The sequence below is a fragment of the Sturnus vulgaris genome, chromosome 8 (assembly GCF_052056855.1).
Source record: "Sturnus vulgaris isolate bStuVul1 chromosome 8, bStuVul1.hap1, whole genome shotgun sequence".
In the NCBI taxonomy this organism is placed as follows: Eukaryota; Metazoa; Chordata; class Aves; order Passeriformes; family Sturnidae; genus Sturnus; species Sturnus vulgaris.
The window spans coordinates 23,115,515-23,131,033 of NC_142250.1; the positions used below are offsets into that span (position 1 = coordinate 23,115,515).

Here is a 15,519-nt window from a genome sequence, read left to right on the forward strand (position 1 = left end):
AAAAAAGGAATTACTGTGTTCAATTTTAAGTCCTTCCCTACCAGAAGGACAGAGAGGTAATGCAACAGAGAAGGGCAACAAGGTTAGTGAAGGCACTGAAGCACAAGTCTTATATAGAGTGGCTGAGGGAGCTGGGGGTGTTTAGCCTGGAGAAAAGGAGGCTCAGGGGAGCCTTATTGCTCTTCTACAAGTACCTGAAATGAGGGCATCAGTCTTTTCTCCCAGCTAACAAGTGTCAGAACAAGAGGAAATGGCCTTATGCTGCACCAGGAGAGGTTTAGATAGATATGAGAAAAATTTTTTTCACTGAAAGGGTGGTCAGGCATGGAATGGGCTTCCCAGGAAAGTGGTGGAGCCACCATCCTTGGAAGTGTTCAAAAGCCATGTGGATGTGGCACTTATGGACATAGTTTAGAAGTAAACACGGTGGTGCTGGATTAACAGTTGGAACTTTATCTTAGAGGTCTTTCTCAGCCTGAATGATTCTTTGATTGTTAAGTGAGAACTGCATTAATAATCAATATGTGGTATTTGTAGTAATTTTAAAAGAAATATTTGTACAGAACGCATGTAGTATCCAGAATACTTTCATGATGTCATTTGAAAAATTTTAAGCAACCATCAAATTTCGAATTTTCTAATGATCTTGAGATTGCTTGTAGTAAGTATTGAGAAAATTTGGCCTTAGTTCTGCAGTGAGACCTTTTGGTTCATGTTTAATTTCTGACCTGCAAGACAAATTTTGCAGGAGATTTGACTATACTAAAAACACATCTTCGGAATGGAGGAAAATGAATAGACTGTCTTGTCACCATGCGAAAATTGAAGCAATCCACCTAATTCCCTGGTTTCTTTCAAAGATGTTTAATTTTGGCTCCCATTTCTTGACTTTTAGGGAATCAAGACTCCCATCTGATAAGTATCTTTCAAAGAGGCACCAGTCATTAATTTGTCTGTCTTCATCTATCCAGCTAATGGCTTTTCACTAATGTTAGTGACAAATGCATCCATTCTCTGGCTGGAGAGATGTAATCCATCACCCAGCAGCTGAGGAAATGAGACATGGCAATATTTTTCTCCCAGTGAGCTCAGGCCTTTGAGAGGAACAAGGGTTACAGTTCTGTGCACATGACCAGCGTTGGTTAGTGCTGACAACAGATTGAATGGGAGCAGTTAACAGATGTTTCAGTTATTGTTTGGGATTTGTCAATGTGCTGTAGCCAGGGATGGAAAGGAACAACAGAGCACTGGATAAACATCATGCTCATTACCATGTGTTTGTTTAAAATTGTTAAGGAAGTTACAAGACAAGCAAAGACCCCAACATTTGAACTGCACTGGGTAACTCTTTCCTAGGCTCACTCTTGTGACAAACTGGTGAACTGCAAGCACCCAGGAGCTGAATACACCCATGGTACAGACGAGTGTTTGTCTGAGAGCTTCTTCCTGGAGCTGTAACTCAGTGTGTGGCTCCAGCTAAAGGACAGTCTCTTTTTATTCTCTGCAAAGCTAGGATGATATCCATCTCAGATGTAAACTCTGAAAATGCATTAATGGAGACGTTTCAGCTGCAATATGGCACTTGAGTCTGTTCTGAAGCAGGAGTATTCTTAGTGCTGATCAGATAGTGGAATTTCTGTCCAACATTCTCCCTTCAGACTCAAGATTTTTCTCTTATCTTGTATTGGTAAGAAAAGCTGAGAAATCAAATTATTTCATGAAAGAGAAATCCCAAATTTGGCACTGCTTAGGAATTGTTCAGAATCCCACAGGATAGAGATCTAAATGGGAAGAACTTTGTGATGAGGTAGTAGGGAAATTAAAATGCTGATGCTGTTGTATGTACAAACTGCTTGGTACATTTAGAAATTTAAAGACTGAAGTAAGATTATAAGGTGCTCATAGACCATCTGCACTGTGTTACCATAACATCTAATTCATCATATGAACCCAGATTCCTAGTTTTAAGTGTCTAATTTCTCTATATAGTTATTGGTAGACTGATTATTTCTTAGGGACAATTCTGAGCATAGGGCTGGGACAAGGTCTGAACATGTAGCTTTTGGCACAGATGCTGACACAGTTACATTGTTCTGTTCTTGATAGCTGGCTTCTCATGCAGACCCTCTCAAGCTGGCACAGCTGTGAATAGAGCTATGCTGCAGACCAATTTATGGAGCTAATCTGTCTGAAAAATAATCTTTTATGATTTGCTTTTGCTCATTTCTGCAGTTGGACAAGTTTCCAAATAGTTTGCTTCAAAAAAACCAGCACAGTGGAAGGGACAGATTAGAGATAAGAGCAGAGGGAGAAGAGGACTGGCTGAAACACAGCCTTAGGACCCAAGGTTTGTAATTAGTCCTTCAAGGACTGCATTTTCTAGTGATACTGGTCACTCAGACTACCCAGTCTGACATTTTAGAAGGTTTCCATTTTCAGAAAGCATTAATCATTCACCATCTGAGATTAAATGAGGCTCAAGGAAAAGTGCTTCAGATTGGGCAAAATCATCCTTTGCTACTTAAAGTAAGGTTCCTGAAGTACAACTCATATTTTTTAGTACAAGAAATTATTTTTGTGGTCTGAGACATATATCCCTTAAAACATTTGAACTTTTTCTTGGATCTATACAGATGTCCAGTGCTCTTTTGTCCAAAAGATTAATAGCAACAATCACAACATTAGATGAATCTGACATTCGGTCATCTGTTTCTGTTATTTGATCCAGACAATAAATAGATAATCCATCTATTTATATATAAATCAGGACTAAATTGAACATGTTCCTTTAGAGTGGCCCATTAATTACTCACTGTTTTTGGATGAAGACGACTTCTGGGGAGAGGCAAAATATTTCTGAAAAATACACATAGTAATTTATGATGAACAGGATTTATTTATTTAAGTGGCTCAGATAGGCTTTTTTAAGATGTAGAGGGAAGGAGGTCTGCAGTAAATGGATTTGATTTCAGCTCTGCACAGACACTGGTTGTGGTGATGCTGTGCTCTTGGTGTGGAACTAGAAGAGTTTCTGTCCTAGACCTTGTGTCCCCTGTGACTGCACAGGACCTCACCAAACACCCTCACACACAGAGTATTGTGGATGCCTCCTTCTGAGGGCACATAACATGTCTTCTAAAATAATGACCTAGAGGTGAGGCAGGGGTTATGAAGCAGCTTTCTATGCTTCTGGGGACACAGTAGTGAAGTATGCTGCACACTCAAGTATTAATTTTCCCTTTTCCTCCAGAGACTTGGGATATACATCATGGATTTACTGAGCCCAGTTTCTTTAGAAGCAATCTTCTACAACTGCAAGAACATCTAATTTGCAAGGGTGCAGAGATGGCTAATAGGACCTTAAACTGGCTTGCAGAGATATTTTATCCCTGTACCGGATCCCTAAAGGGATATTTCAGAAAATCCTATCCACTTGGCAAACTGGCTTGAATACAGAAGTTCACAAAGCAATGAGAGCTTTCAGTTCTCACCTTGTCCTAACATCCCTAGCTATTTGAGTGTCCTGACAATTGTCTATTGTCTGAAGTCTGTACATTAGAGAGAAGAGAATTTTTTCTCTGCTAATATTTCCTATTGATCTAAGCTGCTGTTAACTTACCTAGAAGTATCCTGCTTAGGCGACTCTCTGGTCACGCTGTGCATGTGGGAGTGCTCTGTATTCTGAGCAGGCATAAACATGAGTGGCTTGGTGAACCTAGTAATGAAACATGAATTAAGAAAGGAAAATTATATTTAACAACAGTGAATATAAAGGAAACATCTCTTTCTTCTCTCCTTCCCCCTCAAAATTCTAGAAAGTAACCTTAAGAGTATTTTTTCTGATTTGTATTACAAATCAAAATTGGGCTATTGAATGAACATAGAAATTGTTGGTAATACTTGTGTAGATGATCTGAAGAGATATTTACTGTTTGTATTTCTTCTGTTACTGTATTTCTTCTAGAGAAAAAATTATCAGACATGTAGTATCTACAGTTTTAAATAATGCACAAACATTCAGAGCAATGGGTTACCTGGTTACTGGTGGTAGTGATGGTTTTTCCTGTAAGAGAAAATGCACTTAATTTTTTTGGTCACTTTTTGATTCCATAAAATAAATTTCTATGATCCTATTTATGTTACCACATCAAGATATTATTTTTGCATTGTGATACAGATTTCTACTAGAGCTCTGTCTGGTAATCTACATTAGGATGGGAGAGGCAAGAACTCAACATCAGTAAATCTGCTTTGGCCATATGTTATGTCAGTACCAGCCAATGGGAAAAAAATTACTTTGTCAGAACTGTCACTGCTCCTCTGCTGCAGTTCTGCTTCTGTAAAACATTCCCTTAGGCTGCTGCTTCACAGACTGGATCACTATCACAGAGGACTGGGAAACTTTCCCCTTCCCATTTACTCTTTTGAAATGGTTTGCCAGCTTTTCTGAAAAGGGAGTGTCAGAAAGCTTTAAGTGCAGGAAGAGATTTGTTCCCAGCTTTCCCTTCTGAAAGACTAATAATCTTTTCTCACAATCACATTTGTACCCTGCCTGAGGGCAATGGGAGTCATACAGTTGAAAGGCCTCACCTCTTCAGGAACCTCGTAGACTTCTATAGGACAGGGAAGAAATAAAAAGCATTCTTTAGTGTAGCGAAAACATACTCCATGTTACCATAAAAGCTGATCTGAATTTGTCTGATTTGACTTCTAACTCTGGAAAAATAACCTGGAGAAACTGCTCAGAACTTGAATCTGCCACCAAAACCCTGGAGCAGTAACACCCCCTGTCTTCTAGCTGGAACTTCAGGTGAAGTCACAGGAATTCTGATATACAGTCACCATATTTATCAAGTTTCCTCCCACCGCAAAACGTTTTTGTTCTTTTCTTATTCTTCCCTCTCCCCTGCAAGCACCTGAATCAGTTTGGAAAAAACACATTATCACACCTGTACTAGCATTTAGCCTTTCCTTGACCCAGGGAGGAAGAAATCAGGTCAGTCATAAATGTAAGCTGGCTCATTTGCATGGCCAACATCCCTCCCTGAGTTCTGACCCACAAGTATATTTTAATTCAGAGGTATTAAAGAAAAAAACACCAGCATCTTTATCTATGCCCAGTTTCTTCAATGAAAATAGAATCCTATTTCAGTGAATTTCATGTCAGGTTTCATCACTTTACTGCTCCCAAGTGTCTCAGCTCCCACCAGGGGGAGATGTTTTATTTTTTAGTAGCATCTGTCAGGAGCTGGTTGTTGCTCAACACTGATTTACAGAAAGGCTGAAACTGAAAAGGGCATTTTAAAATGTCTGGAAAATGACTCACAAAATCTTTAGTAATTAATAAAAAATGTTAGTTTACAGGTGTAGTTTGTGACTTTAAAGCTAAACACATTGCTAATGAATATGCAGAGCTTTTTAAAGAACCTGGATCATGTCTCAAAGGTTATATCCAAGCAATTAATGAGATAGTGAGGATGCAAAATAACTCTAAGTTGGCAGAGAGAGATTAAACAAGAACGTCTGAACTTAAAAAAGCCAATAGGATTCCTCTTGTTTGCTTCTGCTTTTGTTTCTTTTTCCAAATAAAATGCTCTTTACAGAACCTCAATGGGAACACTCTTACAAAAGGCCATACAGGACATGACCCTATACAGAATTTCTATATGGCTGAGTCTAATGGTCTAAAAGTATTGGGTCTTGATTCTTATGGTGAAATGGGATTACTGACATACGGAGTCTTATAATTCTTTTTGCTATATTGATCCATTTGTATTCCTCTGCTAAAACTAAAGACTAAAAATAAATTAATTTGGGGGCAAGTAACTTGTTCTAGTTTTATTCATGCTTAAAATGGATTTACTATTCAAGCTCTACAAAGCAACTGCTACAACACAGAAAAGCTAAAGGGGAACACCTTTTTGTTTTACTTTAGTATGTCATAGGGTTAGTGGTGTGACTACATCAGGCATAACTTAATATTCCACAGTCTTACATTATTTTCTTCTAACAGCATTGCAAGCTCCACATACCTTGCATATTAGAAGTAAGAGAAGGCTTTGGAGAAATAGGCGGGGCTGGCTTTGTTGTCTTCATAAATCTGTTCACAGGTGCTAAAAGCATATTTTATTCATGTACATATATATATTTGTGCACGTGTATATATACACATATATTTTTATATATACACACATCTGTTAAACTAACAAGGTAACATTTATACAATAAGAATGAATATTAGATAGGTCCAAATGACAACCTTTTGTGTGACCTTGAATAAATCAACTGAGTCAGAAAGCAGCTCTCATTTTAAAAGACAATTGTTATTCAGTATTCCAGCCTTTCTGAACAGGTTTGATACTGTCAGTAATGTCAGAGAGCAGAACTACCTACTCTTCTGTTTACTTTTCACCTTTGGACTGTAGTAATTTCATTCTCTAGCTAAATATACTTTTATATATATAAAGAGATTTAAAAAAATAAAAATAAAAGCAAAGTGTCTTTATCTACTAAATATCTCAAAATGCTTATTCTCCTGAAACACTTCAGCAAACAGAGAATTTTAATGCTACTGCTCCTTTGGATGAGAAGGCAGATCATGTCATAAAAAGCCTCCTGGTTGTACAAGGGCTGGACTTTGAAACAGCTGAGTGAGAGAGGCAGAAATTAAACATGTCTTCCAATAAAGTTAAAAATCATTTTCCTTGGCCTTGTTATAAGCCAAAGGAGCCAACTGCCTTTTTGCAGGCTGTGATCTATTTAATAGCTGCATCTCCACTCTTTGAACCCTAGAAACAGACCTTAGTATGACCCATTTTTTTTCACTATTATTCCTAATAAAGCAATAATTATAATTTTAAATTACTAAAACTCACATCTTGTAGGTAGTGACATGCTGCTTTCTGTGGGTTCAATATAGTTATCATCATCATTGTCCACTGGCACAATGTAGTTATCCTATGAGAAATGCAGGACAAAAATCTATCAGTTAAACCTCCATCATGTCAACAGACTGTTAGGACTGAAGCCCTGGCAGCAGGTTACAATAATTGCCATTTCACATGACTCCTATTTCAGACATTGATCAATCTATGTGGAAGGGAATCCCAAAGACTGAAAACCCTTTATTAAATTATTCCACTGGTGCGTGGAAGCCCTCCCTTCCCTCTGGTCCTGGAGTAGCCTTTGAGGTTATTCTCTCCCCGTTGCCTGCAGTTTGTTATGGATGATCAGGAGCTATTCCATGGTCTAAACAGCCTCCTAGATACTCAAAGCAGGCATACATCCCCCTAGGAATCAGTATGGTGCCTGCAGGTCACTGTCAGTGTCTACAAAATAATTTGTACTGCAGAGGCTAAGAAAGAGACCAGACCATGGCATTGCTATGACATTTACACAGTTAAAACAAGTTTCTCTGCAAACTTTACCTCATCATCACTGCACTCCTTAGGCTTTGGTGGCACTTTTGGTTTTGCAGCAGGAGATGGCAATGGCATGGATGGCACACATGGTTTCTTTGGTCTGGACATGGCTGGACTGGGTGTACTTGGGAGAGGTTTGTTGATGGGAGGAAGCTGCGGGTTACTGGTGCGATTGTCTTTAAATTTGGTAGAAAACAACAATTTTAGTAAAAATTACATTAATCTCTGCACTTTGTCCTACTGCTTGTGCAAAAGTCTTTGCTGTAGCTGTAGCACAGGTCAAATGGCAGACCTGAGCACAGCCGGACTTGATGTTGAAACCTGTGTGTAAACAGGTCCTATTTCACTGCTCGGGACAGCAGCCTAGCCCTCTGTATCAGGCTGCAGAGGGTGCCCAGACACCGGCCGTTGTATGAACAACTGTTTAACTCCTTGGGGAAAAGGTGGTGGCTGGGTGGTGTAGTGCATATGAGACATGAGAAAAACAACACTGGCTGGGACTGGAACATGAATTATGCCAGGTTCTCTGGGGTGTCATTTTAACAAGTCCTTCCTTTTTCAAAGAACACACAGGTGAAGAGCTGATGAACTTCTTTGAGTACATATGTGGTATTTTAACATTTTGATGAATATTCTACAGCCAGTAACAGTCTGGTATCATACAAAAATGAAAGCAGGCATCATGTCAATGTTTCTTTTCTCCATGTCTCAAACTGTCATCTAACTGAAGCTAACTTTCATTCACTTCAATGCAACCTATCCATGGTTGGAAAGAATCAAATCAGAAAGAAAAAAATCCCTTTATACTGGACTGATATAAATAAAAATCTCGATCCTGTCCTGTTTTTCAGGATATTTATCATCCCTAATACCAATTTTGAAGGACAATATCAAGTGAATATTTGGGCTACTGCTTTACCACTTTGGGAATAATGATTGGAGAAACAGAGAAGATTAAGAAGGGACCTGTCTAATCTGATGTGCCTCATCTTTAATAGGAATTCCTGCACCAATATATGTGGATTAATTTCAAGGCCCAAGTTAATAGTATCTCCCATACCTTTGCTTGAATTTTGTCATTAGTAGATGTCTATCAAAGTCTCTAGGACACATTTTATTAAAATTATAAACATCACTACTGGCAGTACTAACCTGTTTCATGCTGTAATTAAAAAAAAATTATACCCCTGAATGCTTAAGAGCTGAATATCAGAATTAATAGCAAACTCTTGAGAAAAGGACAGATTAGTGCATTTGAGGCCTCCTCTTCTGGTACTGATAAAAAAGCAATTATCAAGGTGACACTATTCCATAACTACCTGCATATTCACCCCTAGAAATAGGGAATGCAGAGGGAATCTTCTTTTTCTCCTTCTCACTTGGAGGTGGCTCATAGCTGTCATCAGGATTCTCTTCACTGGGGACCACATACATCTCAGAGTCAGAGTGGTCATCTGGATTTTCATAATCACTGTCCTAGAAAGACAGAACTCCCCATTTCTCATCTCATAGCAATCTATAACACAAATATCCTTTAAGAGCGTGATAACTAAATTACAACAACGTACCCTTGAAGGGACACATCATAATCCCTTTTAGTGCCTCCTCTTGCAAAGAGGCACTCCTGCCTCCTCCCCTTCTGCTCCTCCCAGGAGCTCCCTGTCTTCTTACTGTCTCCAAGGAGTCCTTTCACCTCAAGAGCTCAGTCTTCAAATTATGGACCAATAGCTTGTTTCCCTTCCCAGGACAGTTCCTTTCTAGATCCACCTGTGACTCTTGATGTGTGTTGTCACTTCCTCTCCCTTTGCTGTTAAAAGGGTACTCAAGATCTGACTCCAGAAGGAGTCCTGGTCCCTTCAGGCTGACAGTTGCACCATTACTTTATGTGGCTGACAGCCATCAATTGCTTCATTCTAATGTTTTCTAAAATTTTAGCTGAAGTTTTCATTTTTAGTAAGAAGTGGCTTCCTTCTCCTCACCCCTCCCACCCTTCCTGTCCCAAATAAAATCTCTTACTGATTTCTGAAATCATAGCTCAACTTAAGAAGTCCCTCAAATTGATGCCATGTGCTTACTTAGCCAAAAACCTTAGCAGTCATGGTCACCATTGCTTCTGTGAAAGTACTTCTAAGTTGAATGTAAAAAAATTGAGGCAGCTGAAAAATCAGTGCCTACTTGTGAATTAAACTGATATAAAAAGTAACATAACATTTTAATAGTATTTAGTTAAACGACAGGTAGATGATTTAAAAAGAAACTTTTGTTATTATTTCTTGTGCTAACTTGTTGCCACAGTAACCTCCTACCAGCCCAAAATATGTACTTACAAAATCATCTGACCATTGATCCTCTTCATTGTCTGCATGTTCTAAACCAAACATCAGAGTTATTTAAGGAGACGTAATAGTGAATGCAAATGTTTATCTTAGACTGGTTTTTCAATCTATACTTATCATATTCAGTTAAAAAAGAGTGAGGAAAATTTCCAGAGAGTTCTGAGCAACGCATCTGGTTTGGACAGAATAGTAAATTAAATGCCTTCTTGCTTATTTTTGACAAATTATTTCAAAACTGTTGGAAAAGCATTAGAAAATGCTTTTAACTGTGCATGGTCTGAACAGCACTTAAACCACAATGCATCTCATTTTTAAGTAGGGGTGACAGTTTCTAGATAATGGAACTGTTGCTGACCTCTGGGCCCTGTACCTTCTTGTTGGTTAAAATGCCAAGACAGCACACTAATTACAAGTGTTCATGTTAAACAGGGAACAGTTACCTGGTAACTTCCAAACTCCTGTTTTCTTCTGTTCTTAACAAGATTGCTGTTAACTTGTAAAAATAGCCATGGGCTAGTTTGTGGGCAGTGCTGTATGATAAATAAGTAGAGGTCTACTTTTAAGATAATTCATGATGTCATCATCACATGAATAGTATTAAGATTTTAAATCTGTAGTGATGCATTTGTTCAATTTCTTCTGTATTTACTTTCACAGTTTCTATAAAGAGGGACTGGATGCAAATTCTTCTCCATTTTTACAGCAGCCTAGATACAGAACTCTGATTAAGACTGATTTTGAAAGAGTAGTTACTTGCTACTCTTCATGCTGGCACAATTCATCTTTTTTTCCTGCCTTTCATTTCAGAGGTGTGAACTGCCTTCAGAGTTGTTGATAATGGTATTCTGTTCTCTCATTAAAAACAAATTATGAGGCAATGTATAACTGAAATACTGTTAGGCATATAGATAGCAAATTAACACAGATATGCAGTTTAAATTTACATTAATACAGCCTTACCTGAAGCATAATCCCTTTGTGGTAGACTTGGCGGTGGCTTTTTTTTAAGCCTGTAAATTATAATTATTACATTTATGATCTCATAAGTAACATTCACTAGAAAGGAGCATTAGCCAGACACATAAAAAAGCTGATATCAAAAGATACCTGCAGCTAAAGAAATACAGATTTCCATCAGAGATGCTTAGCAAATAGCTGTAGAAGAATGCTTTGAAAAGCTAGAAACTGATAAAACAATAAAATACAATCTGAGATTTTAATTTTTTTTTTCACTAAGAACATATGCTGAAAGGACAGCTTCTTTGCTCACCCCCATCTTCTTTACTTCCAGAAAGAGATAAGATAAGGGGCAGAGATAAATGATGATCTATCTGAAGATGAAAATCTGTTCAGGTTCACAGAGGCTTTATTAAGACTATGGCATAAGAAAGTGGTGTAGCACTTTCCATTTGTATTTTTAGAATGATAATTTTGCATGCACTTTATTTGATGAGCAATATTTAAATGTATACCAGGTCTCTCAGTGAAAGATCCCAGTTTTTATTATTTTATGATATTATGTTCCTTTTTTGGTGAAAACTATTACAATCGTATCACATACCAAATGAATCAAAAGATCATTTGTAGAAATACTGAAAGGATCTTTTTGGCTATACAGGCAGGTTCATATTTATGTGCATGTAGATATATCTAGCAAGCAGAAGTACACATGTGTAAACACACACAGAAAAACACATATATATTCATATAAATATATATACATATAAATATATTTATATGTGTGTATATATGTATATATATATATGTATTCATGTATACTCCTTTGAACTGCAAGTTAGTAAGGAGAAGACATTGAATTATTTCACTACCCTGTAATGAAAGACAAGAATTTGTGTTTAAAGTCAAGATGAACACTGTATGTGTGACATCACAGGCCAGACTGATGCCCCTGCAGAGGGAAAAAACGACAAGCCTTTGTTTTTAGTAGCCAGATAAAACATTAAGATAATTAATGACATTAAAATTATTCTTTAAAGTGACTTTTGAACATCGTCTGACAGCTTCCTTGTAGCACTAATGAGATCTCACCATGGACTTGAAGCTTTGTCCACTAAACTGATGACTTCACTCACTCTTCAGTTAGGTCATAACAAATTCATTTGCAAAAATAAGCAAATAATTTAAAAAAAACAAATCCCCGAAGAATTTGAAATGGTTTTTCGGGATCTCTGAGGAATAGAGTTTACAAATGTTGCTTTATCACAAGAATTTGACCCTCAGTATTTAGGTCCTGAGCTTCCTGTCTAAGTATCATTGTTCAGGTTCACTTTTACTCAGGATGGTGGCATGCTGGCACTACTACGTCAACTTACAAATTTTCCTGTCTGTTTTGAGAAATGCTTTGGGTTCTTCTGAGTTGAATTAATGGAATTCTGTTGTTCAGACAGTCACCAAAAACTCCCCATGCACATGCAAGAATCAATGAATAAATGGTGTGGGCATTGCTAAAACTCAGAAAGCCCAACGCCCTCAAACCAAACTAGGAAGATTATTTTTGCAATGTTAACCTGCTTTGTTCATGGCTAACAACACTAATGATGGATAGCTGTCTCCTTAGAGGTTTTAACTTCTTGAAGCATTATATAACTTAGTGTACAAATAGTAAATTAAAAAGCATTCTCAACAGCTCTGCTCTGGTCTTCTGTCCAGGTTAGAACAGCCATGTTAGAAAGAAAATCCCAGGGCCACTGCCAGGGCTCATCTCACATCTTAGGAAAGGGAGACCAAGATCTCTCGATGCATTTTGCAACACATCTACCATGAGTTGTTTAGAAATGGTGGAGACTTGGAAAACAGTGGAACTGAGGCAACAGTAAGAGGCTGTCTGGGTCGTGGTATAAAGTACGTGGCTTAAGCAATATCACTCATTTCTAAACTGCTAAGCAGAAATCTTCCACACTTGGTACCAGGCCCTGTAAATCCTGGCAGTGGCCCTGGCAGAAAATGTAAATATGTTATAATGAAAGCACACGAGGTACAGAACAGAGATCTGTGTCTAAGCAGCCTATCATGCTATGGTGCAGCTATGGAATAGCATACCGATCCCAAGTATCTTTCCCAGTTTTGCAAATTAAGGCCACTTGTTCATTTTGGAACCTGAATATCAATAGAAGAAAAGAAATAATGTTTCTGTCACAGAGCTGAAACAGTTCACGGCCACCACATCTATATTTGCTAGAATCTTTTGAAATATGTTATTTATTCTAAAATTCAAATCCACTTAAACAGTAGTTTTCACAGTACTGGTATGATTTTCTGACTGCCAGAACTGGAATCCAGGCTCTTCTGATGGAACTTCACTTTACAGGAGCCAGAACTCTACCCAGTGTGCAAACCACAACACAAGGTCAAAAGACACAACCCTACACCAAGGCGTGGTTACCCAGCAGACTCTGACCTCATTGTCCACACAGATCCTTGCAGAATGGCAATTGACTCTGTCCTGTTCCCTCAAGTTAATGAGAGGGGACTGGAAGAATCAAATGCCATCCAACTGAGCATGCATATTTAAGTCTATTTAATCCTAGTACACAAACTGGAGCTTCAACAAATAACCAGGTAGCACTTGAGACATTGCATATAATGGATTATAGATGCTTCTCACACAAGAATAGAATGTAGGGTACAGAAATTCAGAACAACTTTTAAGAGAATAAATTATTCCATTTTTAAGCAATGTATTCCAAGATTTCCTCCTGTAATATGCTGAGCTTGATCCAACAAAACATTTAGGCATGTACTTAACTTTTCTAACATATATGGTCCTGTAGGAACTGCAAATATTAATTATTTCAAATCTGTAGCAGATTTTTGTTTTCCTGCATTAAGTGAAGAATTTTAAAAGAAACTGCAGCAGAGGTCTGGGTGTTTTTTTCTAGCAACACGTGTTTTTACAAGCTACAGCAAAAAAAATAATCAAACTTTAGTAGACCTTTACATGTAGCACTTAAATTTTCTCACAGGTGCATTTCCCTACTAGTTTCTGCTCACTCCCCAGCATTTAAGATATGCCTGAAGACTCCTTGTTTTCAAAAATCCTTTGCTTTTTGTATTGCTAGCTCTGTACAAAGTCAACTCCCTTCTTAGGAACCATTTTAACATAATTTTAATTTAAACAAAAGTTTTTACAAAACTTTTAGTGGTATCTTTTCTGACGTGAATATTTATAGTATGTATAAGCTTTACGTGCTCTAGATCATCACACTTGTGATTACACAATAAATAATTGAACTTTGCCAGAAACATTTTCAGAGGTCCAAAAGGTCTGATGCGAACAGATAAACTTTTCCTGAACTGTGTTCTCATGACCTAGTGGAATAGTTTATTACCGATTTGGAATTATGCAGCAATTGTACCAGATAAAAAAAAAATCCCTTTCAGTTTCATTTTAAGTGTTATTACTGCTCTTTCACACGTGTTCTTACAACGTGCTATGGCAGTTATAGTAATGAAAATCCTGACAGTCAAAACATTCTATTCAGCTATACAGTAATTTTCATGTTTCTTCAGCATAACAATTAAAATTAGGTATTATACTTTTTCCTGTTTTCTTTTTCTAAATGTGGTACAGCTTGATTTTGGTACTTTCTCTCACTACTTGATTCATAAAATACTGCTTTTCCCTCTGCCAAGGGTTTGATCATGAATGTCTTTTAGTTGGAGCTATGCAGGTTGAAGAGACATTTAGTGACATAACAACTATTCTTCTGACTAAAGTTACTGCCTAAATTATAAATGGTATAGAAAAATGGACCACACAAATCTGAAGCAAAGACTTACCCAACTAAAAAGCTGGGTAAGGCATCTTCGTTCCATTTTTCAGGTCACATAGCAAATGTTCAATAAATGCACTATTTGGATAGTGTGCAGTCAGAAACAGGAGTACAAGTGCATGATTTCTGATGGCTTTGTGAAGCATGTGATATTACAACAAGGTGAATAAATTGAACTTCTTGTTTCTTATTCAACACAGTAGGTCAGCACACACCAAAACCTCAGGTGAAGTCCTGACTTTGCTGTACATGCAGTGTGACTCCAACACTGGGATTCCACTGAACAAAAAAGCCTAGAGGCTTAAAGCATATGATGCACAGACGAGTGCTATGTCTTCACAGCGTGATTCAAGCATAGGCAACCATCCTTCATCATGAAACCTATGATTTCTCTGCTTCTCTGTTCTGTATTACCAACGACATGAATATGAAAAAAATGCCCCCAGCTCTCAGTGTTTATACAATGCTGGCTACACTCATTGCTTCTACACCTGAGTACATAATCCTCCTTGACACTGTGATCTGCACAGCAGCTGGGACTCAGGGCTGTAAATAGTTTTACATGTGATTAAGGGCAAGCAGGTGACAGCTATCCTGTGGTGGCCAATATTTTTACTGCCAGAAAACCTTGAGTCAAAATGGGGAACAAACAGGAACTTTTAAGCAATGGAAAAACAACCTCTCTATTTCTTTCCTGTTACCAGCACTGTTCAGTCTGCTTTCCACAGAGCTTTGAGACACACATGGATAGTAGATGAATTCCTCCCCACCTGCACTCCACAGATGAACTACACTGGAGAGCAAAAGTCTTGATGCAAGATCTTTTACATTTCTGCATAATCAAGAGCCAATCCAGATTTTATTAGTGTTTTAACAAATACTGCTAATAGCATAATAGTCCAGTGTATTTAATTAATATTTGATAATTCTTTCAATTTCTGTAGCACAGGCTTACAGCATACATCTGGG

At 37.8% G+C, this 15,519-nt stretch overlaps 1 protein-coding gene across 16 annotated transcripts in view; it reads right to left on the reverse strand.

The window, feature by feature from the left end:
* The window catches only part of BLNK (B cell linker), a 93,593-nt gene that overhangs the window by 11,874 nt on the left and 66,200 nt on the right, over positions 1 to 15,519 (reverse strand). For 10 of the 16 annotated variants that reach the window (XR_015805165.1, XR_015805164.1, XR_015805163.1 and 7 more), the window contains 11 exons: positions 12,818 to 12,874; positions 10,718 to 10,767; positions 9,749 to 9,789; positions 8,741 to 8,897; positions 7,428 to 7,597; positions 6,876 to 6,957; positions 6,033 to 6,113; positions 4,591 to 4,613; positions 4,035 to 4,063; positions 3,620 to 3,715; positions 2,814 to 2,856 (listed from right to left, as the gene is read on the reverse strand). Coding sequence is in view for 13 of the 16 variants with exons in the window: in XM_088169161.1 (XP_088025287.1) it covers positions 2,814 to 2,856; positions 3,620 to 3,715; positions 4,035 to 4,063; positions 4,591 to 4,613; positions 6,033 to 6,113; positions 6,876 to 6,957; positions 7,428 to 7,597; positions 8,741 to 8,897; positions 9,749 to 9,789; positions 10,718 to 10,767; positions 12,818 to 12,874 (829 nt within the window). In the remaining 3 variants the exon portion in view is untranslated. The remainder of the gene's footprint in view (positions 1 to 2,813; positions 2,857 to 3,619; positions 3,716 to 4,034; positions 4,064 to 4,590; positions 4,614 to 6,032; positions 6,114 to 6,875; positions 6,958 to 7,427; positions 7,598 to 8,740; positions 8,898 to 9,748; positions 9,790 to 10,717; positions 10,768 to 12,817; positions 12,875 to 15,519) is intronic. The other 6 variants (XM_088169160.1, XM_088169167.1, XM_088169159.1 and 3 more) reach the window with 1 other exon arrangement.